The 13692-nt window shown below is 41.8% G+C and overlaps 1 protein-coding gene across 6 annotated transcripts in view; it reads right to left on the bottom strand.

The window, feature by feature from the left end:
* ADAMTSL3 (ADAMTS like 3) overlaps window positions 1-13692 on the bottom strand; it is a 199159-nt gene that overhangs the window by 179723 nt on the left and 5744 nt on the right. For 3 of the 6 annotated variants that reach the window (XM_074600807.1, XM_074600804.1, XM_074600809.1), the window contains exon 2: window positions 5885-5979. In XM_074600807.1, the coding sequence (XP_074456908.1) occupies window positions 5885-5965 (81 nt within the window). In that variant the 5' untranslated portion in view covers window positions 5966-5979. Of the gene's footprint in view, window positions 1-5884; window positions 5980-7300; window positions 7494-13692 lie in introns of those variants that run through there. The other 3 variants (XM_074600806.1, XM_074600808.1, XM_074600805.1) reach the window with 3 other exon arrangements.

The raw sequence follows: 13692 nt of genomic DNA on the forward strand, positions 1-13692 counted from the left end.
CATGCTTTCGAAACCTAAAGGACTATCTACCAGTGCCAAGGAAGTGAGTGCAGAAGGCATATCAGAACTGCAGTGCTATACAGCTCCTATGTGGGTCTTAGCTGTCTGTCCAGAGTGGCCATGGCTATATCCAATGTCCTGCCTGGAATGTTGTGTTCACGAGCAAACTGTACTTCAAAAACAAACCCACTCTTTCACCATGCACAAAGTCTCTCTGTTTTACTGAGATTTTGCATAATACGAATTACACTGGAATTGTTCAAGTCAGACTGTGTTGGACTGTACGCAGCCACAAGACTTTATCACCAGTATTATCAACTATATAAAAACTTAACACCACACTGACTTAACAGGAAAGCACAACATTTGCACAGTATGATATAACTCATGCCCAAGGATTTCTCGCATAGCCTTACAACATAAACAAGTATAGAGGCACAATTATAAATCTGCTCCCACTATCACTGAAATTAATACATTTTACTGCTTCATTGCAAGCCTCATTATATTCGGTGTTTACTTAAACCCTGGCTCCTGGAGTCAGGTGAGCATGGAGAACTATTTTAAGAAAAGCTTCAAGCCCAAAAATTGCAGATAAAGACATAAATATGTGAACCCTACAGGTGCTAGAAGTAAAAGCAAATAAAAAAGACTCAGATTTTAAAAATATAAGTTCTTCTGAAGCAAAACTCATTATTTTGGATGGCCAAATCATGATTTCTGAATGAACGGTAAAAGGGCTCTAATATCAGTACAATCAATCACGTACATTTTCTGTGACGCAAAGGCAGGAATGGAATTTGGTGCCCCGTGCGAAACTGCCACCTCAGTGCCATTTATGCCCCAATTTGGTAAGGAATATGAAGGGTCCAGCTGCACCAAGCAGACCTGAATGAGTAATTATCAATGACTAAGCATTCAAGTATCTGCTAAAACCAAGGATTATCCTAGAGCTATGATTTCATTTCTTCGCTACTTTTTAATTTAAAGAGAAATTAGAAGCCACTGGCTGTTGTGAGAGATTATTCTACACTGAAGGCTTCTGTAAAAGTGTCCGATTCTCAGATACCTTGCTTTGGAACCAGCAATTTGCAGCTCTACACGCAACTGATTTGAGAGTCCCTGCCAAATTTTTAGTGTAACCTCAATAAAAATTATCATTGCAGTGAGCACTGCTACCCACGTCTGAAGGTGTAGATACAGAATTCGAAAACTATCTTTGCTGCATTGGAATGAATGGGTTCGGACGGTGCTTGAGCTGGTTTTCCTGAGTTGTATCACTGCAAGCATCGCTCATAAAAGCTACGATAAAAATATTTACTAAGAAAACAAAAACAAATAAATGAGATAGTAAAAGAATCCCTTCACTGATATCATCTGTACTTTTGGTCATCTCCCATAGCTGAATTAAATTTTTTATACCTTTAAAAAAATAAGTATTCATACATAGTCTGCATCTCAAGTCACAAGACAGATTCACCACAATTTTTCTGGCAATTCAGCTCTTTTCAATTGTAAATTGGGGGTAACAGCAGTTCAGATCCTATGAGCACTGGCTGAGCAATCATTATTAGTCATAACTTCAAAGCAGGTTTAGAAACTTACATAAGTTTTCTGGTAATGCTGTCACTGAGTTACAACCTTGTCAATAACAATGAATATTTTAAGTCAGAACACTTCTACAGAGTCTCAAAAGTGTTATTTGTCTGTAGAGGCATTTCAATCTTCAAACTACGGCTAAAACCACAGGCCTATGGAGGCTGATGGCAAAACTCCAGATGGATGCAGAATTGCAACCTGCCTACAAAAAAGGAAAGCTGCTTCAGATTCAACTCTGGACTTGCAAAGCTTATCCGGATATTTTTGCCTAAAGTTACTGGAGATTTAAGAATCCTTACTATTGTGTGGCACATAGATCGTAATCTATTTTCTGACCATTGGTGCACAACACATTCAGTAACTGTAACACAATATTCCAAAGGTTTTCCACAAAGATGGTCTCCAAGCCCGCTATGTCATATAACGGGCATCAGATTTTTGGCCTTGCAAAACTCAACCTTAAAGGCATTTACTATGTTGGTAGTTTTTGGCATATTGGTTATGGCAGAATCATTTTGAATAAGATAATGTTTTCAGTATGTATACCCTTTATATCCAAAATATCACAGATAGTTAGAAAAAAAAAAAACACCATAACGCAGGGAGGGATTGCAGAAACATAAATCACGGGAGCAACCAAAAGTTTATTCAATGAAGATGTGACCTATGAAACTTTCCCTTCCACAGAAACCCAGAGCTAATGCTTCTTAAATATCCAGATATGGGGTCTTTGCTGTTATTCCCTCCCCAGACATTACCAATCTCATGGTCTTTGGAGGCAAAATGGACTGACTGGTAGAGGGTTTCATTTGTACTGCAGGAGCCTAAGAAAATATCAGCAGATAGCTGATTTGTAAACAACATACCAGAAAATAAATCTAAAATGAATCCATGTGTAAAATCCTCGATGACATATTTGTCTGTATGAATCTGCTAGCCATCATTTCTTGCTCCCATTAATCCACTAGTAAGTATATGCAGATACAGTTTTACATGTATTTTATAACAAATATAACAGCATCTAGTTGAATGGTGTAATAAAATGTTACCACAAGGTTAAGAAAGAGTTGGTTACCAGGCTAAACATCCTGCCTTTTCAATTACCAGTATGGAACCACCCGTACTTGAGAGATCGCTTAAAACCCAGCAAAATCAGTCTTGGATACTTCTATTTTGTTTACTAGCTCAACCATCTCCAAAAATCTGTAGTATTGATTGCTCACCTGCTACCATGTGAGAAAAACTAAGAGGCTTTTACACCATATTTAGCAATAAATACACAGGAATGGTTACATTCAAGGCCAAGGATATAGTTAATGTTCACAAATACATATAGTCCGTGGAATACAGTAACTTCTTTGGATAGATTCATCATTTAAATCTTTAGATTTAAACAGAATACATGTTTAGAAACAAACAATGAATTATTCCATCTTACTGCTACCATTTGGGGGGGGGGGGTGTTTGTTTTTAAGGAAAAAAAAAAAACATACAGACATTATTTGCTGGTATTAGCATTGGTTTAGGCTAATACAGTTGCATTCATTTCCTTTATATTGGCACAGACCAGAAAAAGTAGGCTCTATGTCTGCACAGTCAAGGCTAGCCTGTAAGTGATCTCCTCCTGAATCATTTATGCCACTGCTCTTGGGCACAGAAGAGATTTAACGAACAGGCAGCTCAGCAATGCTCAGTGGTAAACTGTTCGTTGGGTTATCCTAGGAAATCGAACTTCCCTACCTAGTATAGCGACCAATCTGCCCTTGACAAAACATCAAACTTGAGATGCTGCACAACTGTAAGGGCAGAGTTCGGTTTGGAGCCCAGCTAAGCCCCGTGCTGTGCCTGTTACCACGCTGTGAAGAATCAGAAAGGGCTCCTCTAACCAGAGTTAACTTCCATTTCTTCTCAGTAACAGCTACCTCTTTTTCACAACTTCTCATGTTAAAGTTTTCTTTGCGTTACATTCATACCACATTTCCACCACATTCTTTTAGAATGGTCATTATTTTATCCTGTACCTGCCTCAAGCAGGATGAAATTAATCAATTGCACATAAGTGACGTGACATAGACTTGTGACCTTGCCCAGCATCCAATTGTTTCTAATTGATTAGCTCCAGACATAAGCACTTTAATAGCCAAAAACAACACAAGTGGAAGCTATGGTGCAATATCAGGGTAGAATGACTGTGTGTGGTCCATATAGTATGGCCCCAAGCAACCAATTAAAGAATTAATGGTTATTGGATACCAAAAATGTTATGTTAAATAATATAAAATATCTTTAATGTGCCTAAAATTGTGATAAAACACATAAAACTTAGGAGCAGAAGGGCCTCCTACAAGACTGGGGTTAAGTGCTAATGATTCAAATATGCCAAATAGATTAGAATATTTTAAAGCACAATCAAGACCAAAAAAAATTGACCTGGATTGAAATGTTCATAAAGCTACTCACAATAGCCTATTGATTACTACAATGTGTTTGGGTTGTTTTTATTATAAAGAGACAAGTGAAGCTATGCCAAACCATTCGTGGAGAAGAGGAAACTATGCCACTACTGGTTCCAGTTCTACAATAAGAAAAATACGAAAGAAAAAAAAACAACACAAGAAAAATATTGTAAAAGAAAAATGGTCTCTTCATAACCAAAAAGGCCCAAACACAAAGTTGACATTTCCCTTCTCTGAACTTCTATTCTCATCTTGAACAGAACTATTAAGTGAACTTTACATACTACTTTCTGAGTGTTTTATAGGGCCGGTTTTTACAGCATCACTCAACTGCTTGCACACAAAAATACAAGCTGAACAGGCACAGCAAATCAGTAACATTTTTGTTCTTGCATAAGAAATATGCAAACAAAAAGCAGAAGATCCCACTGTTGCCCTATCTACTTGGACATTCACTGAATGCACTGCATTTTACTGCACAATCAATACGAATAATAATCTTTACCTTAATGGTGAGTCCTCTAATCAAGTAAGCAGTGTACTTCCATGACTAGCTGCAGCCATAATACAGATACGGGAGGTGTTCATCAGCAGGTAGCTGCCAAATGACTCGCAGCACACAGTGCACTCAGCAGTGCTACTGAGAGTGGGTTGGAGCCCCATTTCCACTGCCTTAAACCTCAAAGACCACCCTAAATCGCTCACAGCTTACTCAGTTGTTTAGTACTGTCTCCTCAGTTCTTCATACTCCTTCTGAATTTACTTTTGCCTGCTGTATTATCCTTCAATTCAAAATTCTTCAGGATGTACACTTATATAATGCCCAGCACATCAGGCTCCAGTTTGAAACCACCATTTCTCAGCATTGCAATAGTAGAGTCATAGAATCATCTAGGTTGGAAGGGACCTTTAAGACCATCGAGTTCAACCGTCAATCTAACACTGGCAAACCACCACTAAACCATGTCCCTAAGCACCACGTCTACCCAACTTACAAAAGGTACACAACAGTATTACTGTAAACAGCATCACTGATTTTATTTAAAACCAAGACTTTACTTTTTTTGACAAAACTACTACAATACTTCAAAAAATGATGCTATTTATTTCAAGAAATATTATTCAGTTTATTTAGCTATGCTTTTTCAAGGATTTCTGAATTTGGGTGTATTTAAGACTGAAGAATCCTTGAAACATTCTGTGCTGTGGGAACTATCAGTATAGAGAATGACATACTATAACAACATCTCTGCTGCATGCCAGCACACCATATTTCTTGAAATACTCACTTCTTGGAACAGATTAGGCTCAAGTGTCAGGCAATAGATCAGTTGGCAGCTATGGTTTTCCTCCATGGTTCCTGTATTCATTGAACACTTGAAGCAAAGATCTTTTTGGACCACCTTCCCCCCCCAACACTGACTTCCAAGTGCTTTAGATGTTTCTACCCAGTTATTCATATAACCCTTGTCACTTACAGTATCTTAACATTTATCAGGTGTTAAACCTCCTGGGAGCAAAGAGCAGCTGTGCTGTCTAGAAAGACCCATGGCATTACACACCTGGCAAGATCTCCCCTTGGTCCCCATACAGTGAAGTCAGGTAGAATATTACTAGGAGGAGAGAGAATATTCATTTCCCGCATGGATGTCTTTTAAATTCAGTTCAGTGAAAGGAAAACCTTCTCACTGGGAGCCTTTTATTTACAGTGCAGTTCCTTCAGCAGTGGAGAAGGTTTTAAAAAAAAAAACAAAAAGTAATTCCAAGTGTGCAGCAAGATCATCTGATAAAGGACCGGGCATGACAATAGCAACAAATTCATTACCTACCTGTAGATGAGCATAGATAGCAATAGCAAGCCAAGTGATCTCCCAGGAGAGCCCTGTGGCTTTAGGGCTGGCCATCCTCATGCCTTGGGGCTCTGCTGAGAGAAATTGTTTCAAGTTACAAACAAAATCAAGTGGGCTCCGCCAGAATTTCAATGACTAAAGCAAACCGGGCAAAGGCATGGAACCAGCCTTTGGAAGAAACACAATGCAAACACCGGAGTTTTGTGCTGGCCAGAGCAGCAGACGCGCAGTGCATGCCATGAGCACAGCCTGCAGGGTGAGGTAGTTCCAATTAAGGAACAGAAAGGGGGGAAAATGAAAGATTTGGGGAAGCTGGCAATAGTGAGCAAGTTTGATTATCTCCGGAACATAGGTCAATTTATCTAATTGCGAGCCACTCCCATCTTGATCTCCAGAAGGTAAAATCCAAGGAGCACAGGATTTCTGACGTACTGCTCCAGCACTTTCACCCAAAGCTGAGAGCCCAGCCCTGGGACTTCAGCAGTCATTTGCACTGTCTTTGACAGCTCTGATCATGACAGCTCAGAGACTAAGTGATCAGGGAAGAAAAAAAAAAAAATTCCATCAATTTAGCGATCATCACCATTACAGGGCCAACATGAAACCGTCAGTCACTTTCACTAAAAACTTCAATTTAAAATTGCCAACAAGAAAATAGATCATGTAACAATGCTGCTAATTCTCTTAATTCCTACTGTCAATGCACCTTTTTGCCTCAGACTATTCATTACCACAGTGATCCCAAAATAGTACAAGTTCCACACACTCCTAATACACATGCACACAAACAGCCCTTCCTCCCCTCCTCCCAGCCGCCACCCCACTATTTCGCAAAGCCCCACAGTGAATGCAAATCTCTCCTTCACAAAAAGTACTGCTTTCTAAAAAGTCAGATCTCCCAAAAGAAAGCCACCTATCCAAACAGTTCTTGCACCTGTCAAATAAACATAATAAGGATTCCTTACAGAAATAAGTGTTTTATTCCCTCCCTCAAAAAAAAAAAGTTCCTCTCCCTCCCAAAACTTTTAGCACCTCTAGATGCTTTTGTCATTCAAGAGTTTCAATCAACTGTAGCAATAAGAGAAGGAATATTTTTTAACACACACACACACACCCCCCCCCCGGCTTTGCTGAGAGCCACAACTGGCAAAACACACCAGACGCCGGTACTTCACAGGTGTCGGTGCCTGGGCTCCCCAAGGGCTCTATCAAGCGACCCGCGCCTCTGCCCTCTCGGCCGCCCCTCGCTCACGCTGAACCCGACCGGCCCTTTTTGGGGAGCCGCCCGCGGGGCCCGGCCCGGGAGCCCGCTCGGGGAAGGGGGTCGGGGAGACTGCCGCTGCCCGAGGTGTGGCCCGGGCTGCCGCAGGGCTCCCCTCCCCCGAGCTCACCCACCTGGTGCGGCGCCCGGCTCGGCGGGGAGCTCGCAGCGGGGCTGGGGCCGGGAGGGAGGCGGGGAGCGGGTCCGGCTCCTCCGGCGCCTCCTTCCCGCTGGCGGGGCAGGGGAGAGCCTTGCCTGTCACGGCACCGGGGATACAGCATCCTGCATCACGAGCGGCGGCCCCTCCCTCACGCCAGGCTCCAGCCCACCGCCGCACGTTAGCCAAGGTCCTAGAGGCTGCTGGCGGCGGGCCGCCCCCGCCCGCCCCGGCCCGGCCCGGCCAGAGGCGCCCGGGCGCCTCCACCTGCGGCGCGGGGCCGCGGCCCGGCCCGACGCCCGCTCCGCTCCGCGGCACCCCCCCGCGCAGCCGCCGCCTCCCCGGCCAGAGCGAGCGGGCGGGCGGCCAACGGGGCCCGGCCCCCTCCCCGGCTGCGGAGACACCGGCGGAGCCCCGGTGTCGGCGGCCGAGACCCCGGCGGCCCGGGACCGAGCGGTTCGTCTTCCCCCGAGGGGCAAAAGCTACCGTGAAGTCAGCCCCCGAATCTGATGCAAAGCAGCTTCCAAAACCACAACCATCCTGTGTCTCATCTCCAAGTAACACTCACAATACAGCTGCAAATCTGCTCACACACCGAGGAGGTCTTTAATCATGCTGCCCTCTACGATATTTTTAGATTTCCTACTGTAAATCTGACGAGTATGTCTCGTAGGACAGCTTTGCTCCCGTTCTCCCTCTCAGCTAAACAGGAACACTAAAATCCTCTACCTTTGCGCTACGGCTTCCACTGATGTCCCAAGCTCTCGTCGAGTCCGCTAAGAGCAGCACGTAGAAAAAGGGCTATTATCCCTGCCACTGAAGTTAAAAATATGCTCCAGTGAACTAAACATAACCGATGAAGAGTTTGTTCAAATATGTTGCACTGGAAACTTTTCCAATCTGTTTAGGTTTCTCACCAGCACGGGAAAGCGCCTCCTCCATCGTTAGGAGCAGAGTGCCCTCTGCTGAAACTAGGCTGACAGAGACCGGCCCAAGGCGCGGCGGGGACCGGGGAGCCGCCAGCCCGGAGCGGGGGGAGCCGCCAGCACAGAGACCCCCGCCGCCTCCCTGCCGCTGTCGGGCTGCGACTGCTCCGTCTGCAGGTTCACCCCGATAGTTGAGGCAAGCTGTTCCTTCCAGTCTGCACATTATCACAACAACAGGCTGTGTAACAGGCAAGAGTAGAGAGCTAAGGACTCAATCTTTTCTTTTTCTAATACTGGTCAGATGAAAGTGTATTAACTTTCTGGGAAGCTTTGCGTTTCCATCCATTTCAATTGCTGCAGTTACTTAACCACATAGCCGTTTAACTAGGACTTTAGTTATATCCCAGCAATCTGTTATCGTCACCAAAGATACACAGGTGCAGGCAGCACATACTTCAGACTTGATCACAAGTGGTTTTGAAGCCAGAATTTAGCCATTAGATCAACTGATGCGGAACATCAATTTTCCTGTCCCAAAACTACGACTGGTAGTACTACAAGAACAAAACCAAAGGATGTTCACAACTGCAGGATGAAGCTGTCCCTCAAGACCTGCTGTCTAGTTAGGAACAAACACAGTTTGCACCATCCCTATTTAGAATATCGCTTCTCTTAAAATTATTTACTACTCAATAGTGAAGCAGTCCCCTGAGTCCCTGAAGCAAAAGCTGCAGAACAGGCTATTAATTTGTCTGCCAGATGGGGAAATTTAGACAAAATAGCTCTGGCTATGTTCCTAGCACTGGTATCAGCCATAGATTACATTGAAAGGTTTGGCCCTGACATTCTAATAGCATTTTCCAAATTTGAATGCTGGTCATTTTTTCCCTTCTTCAGTGCTACTCATCTTTGTGTTCTCTACTTTCTCCTCTCAGCTTACTCTGATCCTTTCCTTCAACGCTGCCCCTGGTTGTTTGCTTCAGATCACTTGGCTGTGTGCATCCCTAACCATAAAGAATAATCAAACATCACATATGCGAGTCTAAGAAAAGTGTGCTCATCTCCTGCAACAAATTTGAGAGTAGAAAGGAAGTGGTATAATAGGAAGTAGCCTGGGTTAGACAGCTCACATCACATTCACTGACTTAAGTGAGGCTGCTGCTTCCTTGTGTGATCTGGATCTTAGATTATAGGCCCCATGTCTGCCTTCATACAGTGTGTAAGAAAACAGAGGTAAGCACCTGCAAGCGTTACACCCCAGGCAGATTTCAGAACCATCATTATAATAAATAATGCAAATACCTTGTGATACCTAACTAGTAAAACAGCGATTGGCAATATGTCTTGCCCAAGCTACTGAAATAACAGTGGTGTTAACTCCATTCTCCCCCACTGCCCATGGTCTGGTTTTGCTTTTATTACATTGAAGTCATCCTTTTTGTGAAGATGATGAGCACCCAGGAAATAACAGTATTTGAAGCATAAAAATAGCCTAGGCCTACCGCTGGAAACTACACAGGGGTTTTGACAGCTTTTAACAGGGCATTTTCCTATGTTGATCTCATTCCCATTGAATCCTATTTCTTGCCTCCCATATCCAATTTAATTTCTTCACCTCTGCCTCACTCCACACCACTGCCACTTTACTCTCTTCTCTCCAGACTCCCACTGAACCTGGAAGCTTTGGGATTTTCACTCCTGTTGGAGATCTCCATAACCCCTTCTGCTGAGTCAAGCAAAAGCTGAAAGAAACTCAGGTGTCCAGGCAAGGTCTGTTTGACAACAACCACTTCAAAATTCAGAGCACCTGCAGCTCCATGATAGACCCCTTCAATATGAACCCTAAAGTTAAAGGCCACAAGCTTAGAGGTCCCAGAAGCCTAATTTTCATCCCTGGAGGAGTTTTTCAGCAATTCTGCAAAAACTAATTGACCACTCAAGTTTAAAAGAAATCATCATTTGCTAAGGAAATATTTAACTTCCCTTCTGCTCACTCTCTCTTGTCTGCATGGATTATAAACACTTTAGGACAGGAACTATTATTTTTTGACTATTACACTATGTTTGCTCAATTGCTGGTCCAGTGTCAAGTCCTTTAGGTACTACCTTATTAGCACTTTCACCACACAATCCTCTAACTCTCCCTCCTCATGCTACATTAGTTTGGCAGAGCTGGTATAAGATTTTGAATGGGAAAGAATAGTGATGCTCTTAACACTCAGAGTTCGCATGCATAATTCCTGTATTTGTCTCTTATTATTAGCAATGCTTTTTTATTACATACATGCTTTTCTTCTGCTGCTCTCTGAAATACACATCATCTAAATGACATTAAATGAGACAGCTGTAAAGCCCTTACTATTCATAAAATTGTGAAATATGGACTTTCACACTTATTATTTCATTGAACACATAATCATGATCTCGTCCATCTGTACAGCTGGCATGGTCTCTCACGAGAAAGCTGGTTGGAAATATGATGGTCTTATCCTTTGTTTTATACTGACTTAAGACCATGTGTCTTCACTACCAAACACAACCATGAAATATTTGGTCATTCGTTGATTTGCATTCAATTGTAACAACAGAAAATTTCAACTTACACTGAACAGTGCAGGAAGAAAAGACAGAGAAAAAAGATCTTGCAAGATATAACTAAGGGCAAAACTGAAAAAACTTAAATCTCTGGTCTGGTAAGCAAAAACCTCTGTTCAATTACATGATAATCACCAGCTTTCACTCTTTCAGTGAACGTTAATAGAAAGTCTTCTATTAATCTAAAAGAAACCCCACGTTTCTCTATTTATCCTTGTCCTGAAATGCAGGTACACATAATTCTTCAGCAGCCTCCACTTATATAGAAATATTCTCTCAAAATAAGTTCAGCTAAGCAAATCTGACTATCATGAAGGCCATTCTTTCATCATAACAAAAGTTTATACTACTCAGGAAAAAATACTTTTGGCTAAACTACAAATTTAAAATCCATTGAAACAGTGCAGAACAACATTTGGCTCATAAATCAGGATTATGTCTAATGAATACCAAAACTGGAAGTATCCTGCCGAGGCCCCATGCAGAAAACAGGATTTTGGTTTGAGGTCTCAACATTATCAGTAATAGAGCCGCACCTGATTGACTAATAAAAGGAAAATGTTAAATTTCCTGTAACAAGAGTCATGAGGGCCCTGACACGGTATAATCAGCTCTTTGGCCCTGCATTGCATTTGTATAGGGTGCTTGTTTACCCTGAAATAACAAGCTCTCTGGGGTAGAGAGCAATCACGCACTGTCACACTTCACAAACGTGTTATACCCTATAAAGAGTAGAGCCTCTATTACTATAAAGGTACAAAGTTCAGCTACAGCACTGTGTCTTTGATTTCTTGGTGTTATGGAACCCATTGCATTCCACATTGATCCTTGCCCTGGGCTTTGGAAACAGCTCCATCAATGTAGTAAGTAGAAAAAAAATTCTTGTGGCTTAAAGAAAGAAAAACTACTTATGTATAAACCTAAACATTATAGAAGAAAACTACTGTCTTCCTCTCAGTTTGTGTTTAAATGAATCTAGCATTAACCAATACAGTGTATACAAGTGGTCACTGTTTCAAGTATTTGAATAAATATTTGTCCTTTCTTGTCTCTCAAATTCCTTTTTATCCTTAAGCAAAGCAACTTGTGGCTCTTTTGCATATTTATGATCCTGTACAGTAGTAGCAGATGCATTAAATTTCATGACTCTCCAGAACAAACACATCTTGATTCAGATGGCACATACTTACTTTTTGTTGTAGTTCAGTTTCACAGCCCTAACTAAAACACTAGAACCAACATTTTGAGATAAATTTACAATAAGCTTACATGATCATGTTGTGGTTTTGCAGCATACCTTTTCAAAAGGATTTAGGTGCTTATTGCAGGCATAATTAGAAAACAGGAACTTTTATAGATGAAGATTGGATGCAGATAAGTCAAAATGAAAAATTCATCGCACAAGTAAAACAGCTTTGGTTTATTTACACATAGCTATGTGTTCTTTAACAGAGCTCTTTTCCTAGATTGCAAAAAAATGCAATCCCACTGAGGACTGTAGATATGCCAGATTTGAATTCCTGAACTTGTCTGCCCTATTCTTCTCATGCAACAACGACAACGATCTGTTTTCCTCAGTCGGTGATGGTCCTGACTTCTGTGATTGTTAAAAAAAATGTTATTAAGTGCTATGCGAAGGAGGCAACATTTGGTGATAAACAGGGCTCTGAGGAAATCAGTTATGTTGCAAGTCATGTGCAACAGACAGAGGGCAGCAGGACAATTACTGCCCTCACTGTAATGGTTCACCGGGGAAAAGCAAGAAGAGTGAAGTAGGTGACCTGAGTCTCACAGGATGACCTGTGCAAGTCACTACATGAGTGTCTAAAGATGCACACCGATATGGAAACAGGAGAAGAGAACATAAGCACAGAACAAACGGTGAGAAGGAATGAGAAAAAAAGGACAAGGTTAGAAGAAATACATGACGCATCATAAGGAGGAATACTAGTGACAAAGACAATGTGGTTATGAAAGCAGAAGATGAATGATTAATGTAGGAAAATCAGCAAAACCAGAGGAAAGAATAAGCATGGGTAACAGTTGAAACAGATTAAAAACTTAAATTCCCAAAACAAAAGTGAGGTCACCAGAAAGTAGCTTCAGAAAAGTGACATTGTGCATCAAATGTTCGACAGTAAGAGGAACAAAATTTCCACTTTCTCATACATAGTTTGTGTGTCAATACAAATACAGAAAAAAAAACCAAAACAACAAAACCCATAACACAAAATGGTCGCACAGTCCTGTAACCTTGTGTGGGTGGGAACAAAGCAGCAAATAAAACTTGAAGCCCAAATCCAAGAAGGTACCAACAGAGGATAGAACCCCAGCTCTATCTGTACAGTTGAAAGTAAACATGAGGACAGAAAGCAAGGCTGAAATTCACTTCTGATTCTTTTGTTCTCTTCTACTTGCCAACTTCTTTTGCTATGCTGGCAAATGCTCTTGTTTCTCGAGTTGCACATTTACAGTCTTCACTGAGACTACATTGTGAATAATTACCAAGAAAAAGTATCCATTCTCCTCACCACAGCCAGGCTGCAGCTCTTGTGCTCCATATCAAGTGAGGTATTGAGTGAAGTGCAATAATAGTGGGATAAGCTATTTGTTCTCTATGAAATGGATTCAACTCATCTCAACTCAGCAATATTTCCTAGATATAAATTAAGACATTTTTGTTATTATATTCTACTAAAAGAGATAGAAGTGACTTCATTTTCACAAGGGACTCAGATTTGACTTAGCTTTCGTGGATCAGAAGTGGTTCCTGGCTCCTCTAGAAGCCAACAAATGCATTCGTTATTCTTATTAACAATTGGTGATGACATAATTGAATACAATCTAT

Source organism: Larus michahellis, chromosome 9 (assembly GCF_964199755.1).
Source record: "Larus michahellis chromosome 9, bLarMic1.1, whole genome shotgun sequence".
Taxonomy (NCBI): Eukaryota; Metazoa; Chordata; class Aves; order Charadriiformes; family Laridae; genus Larus; species Larus michahellis.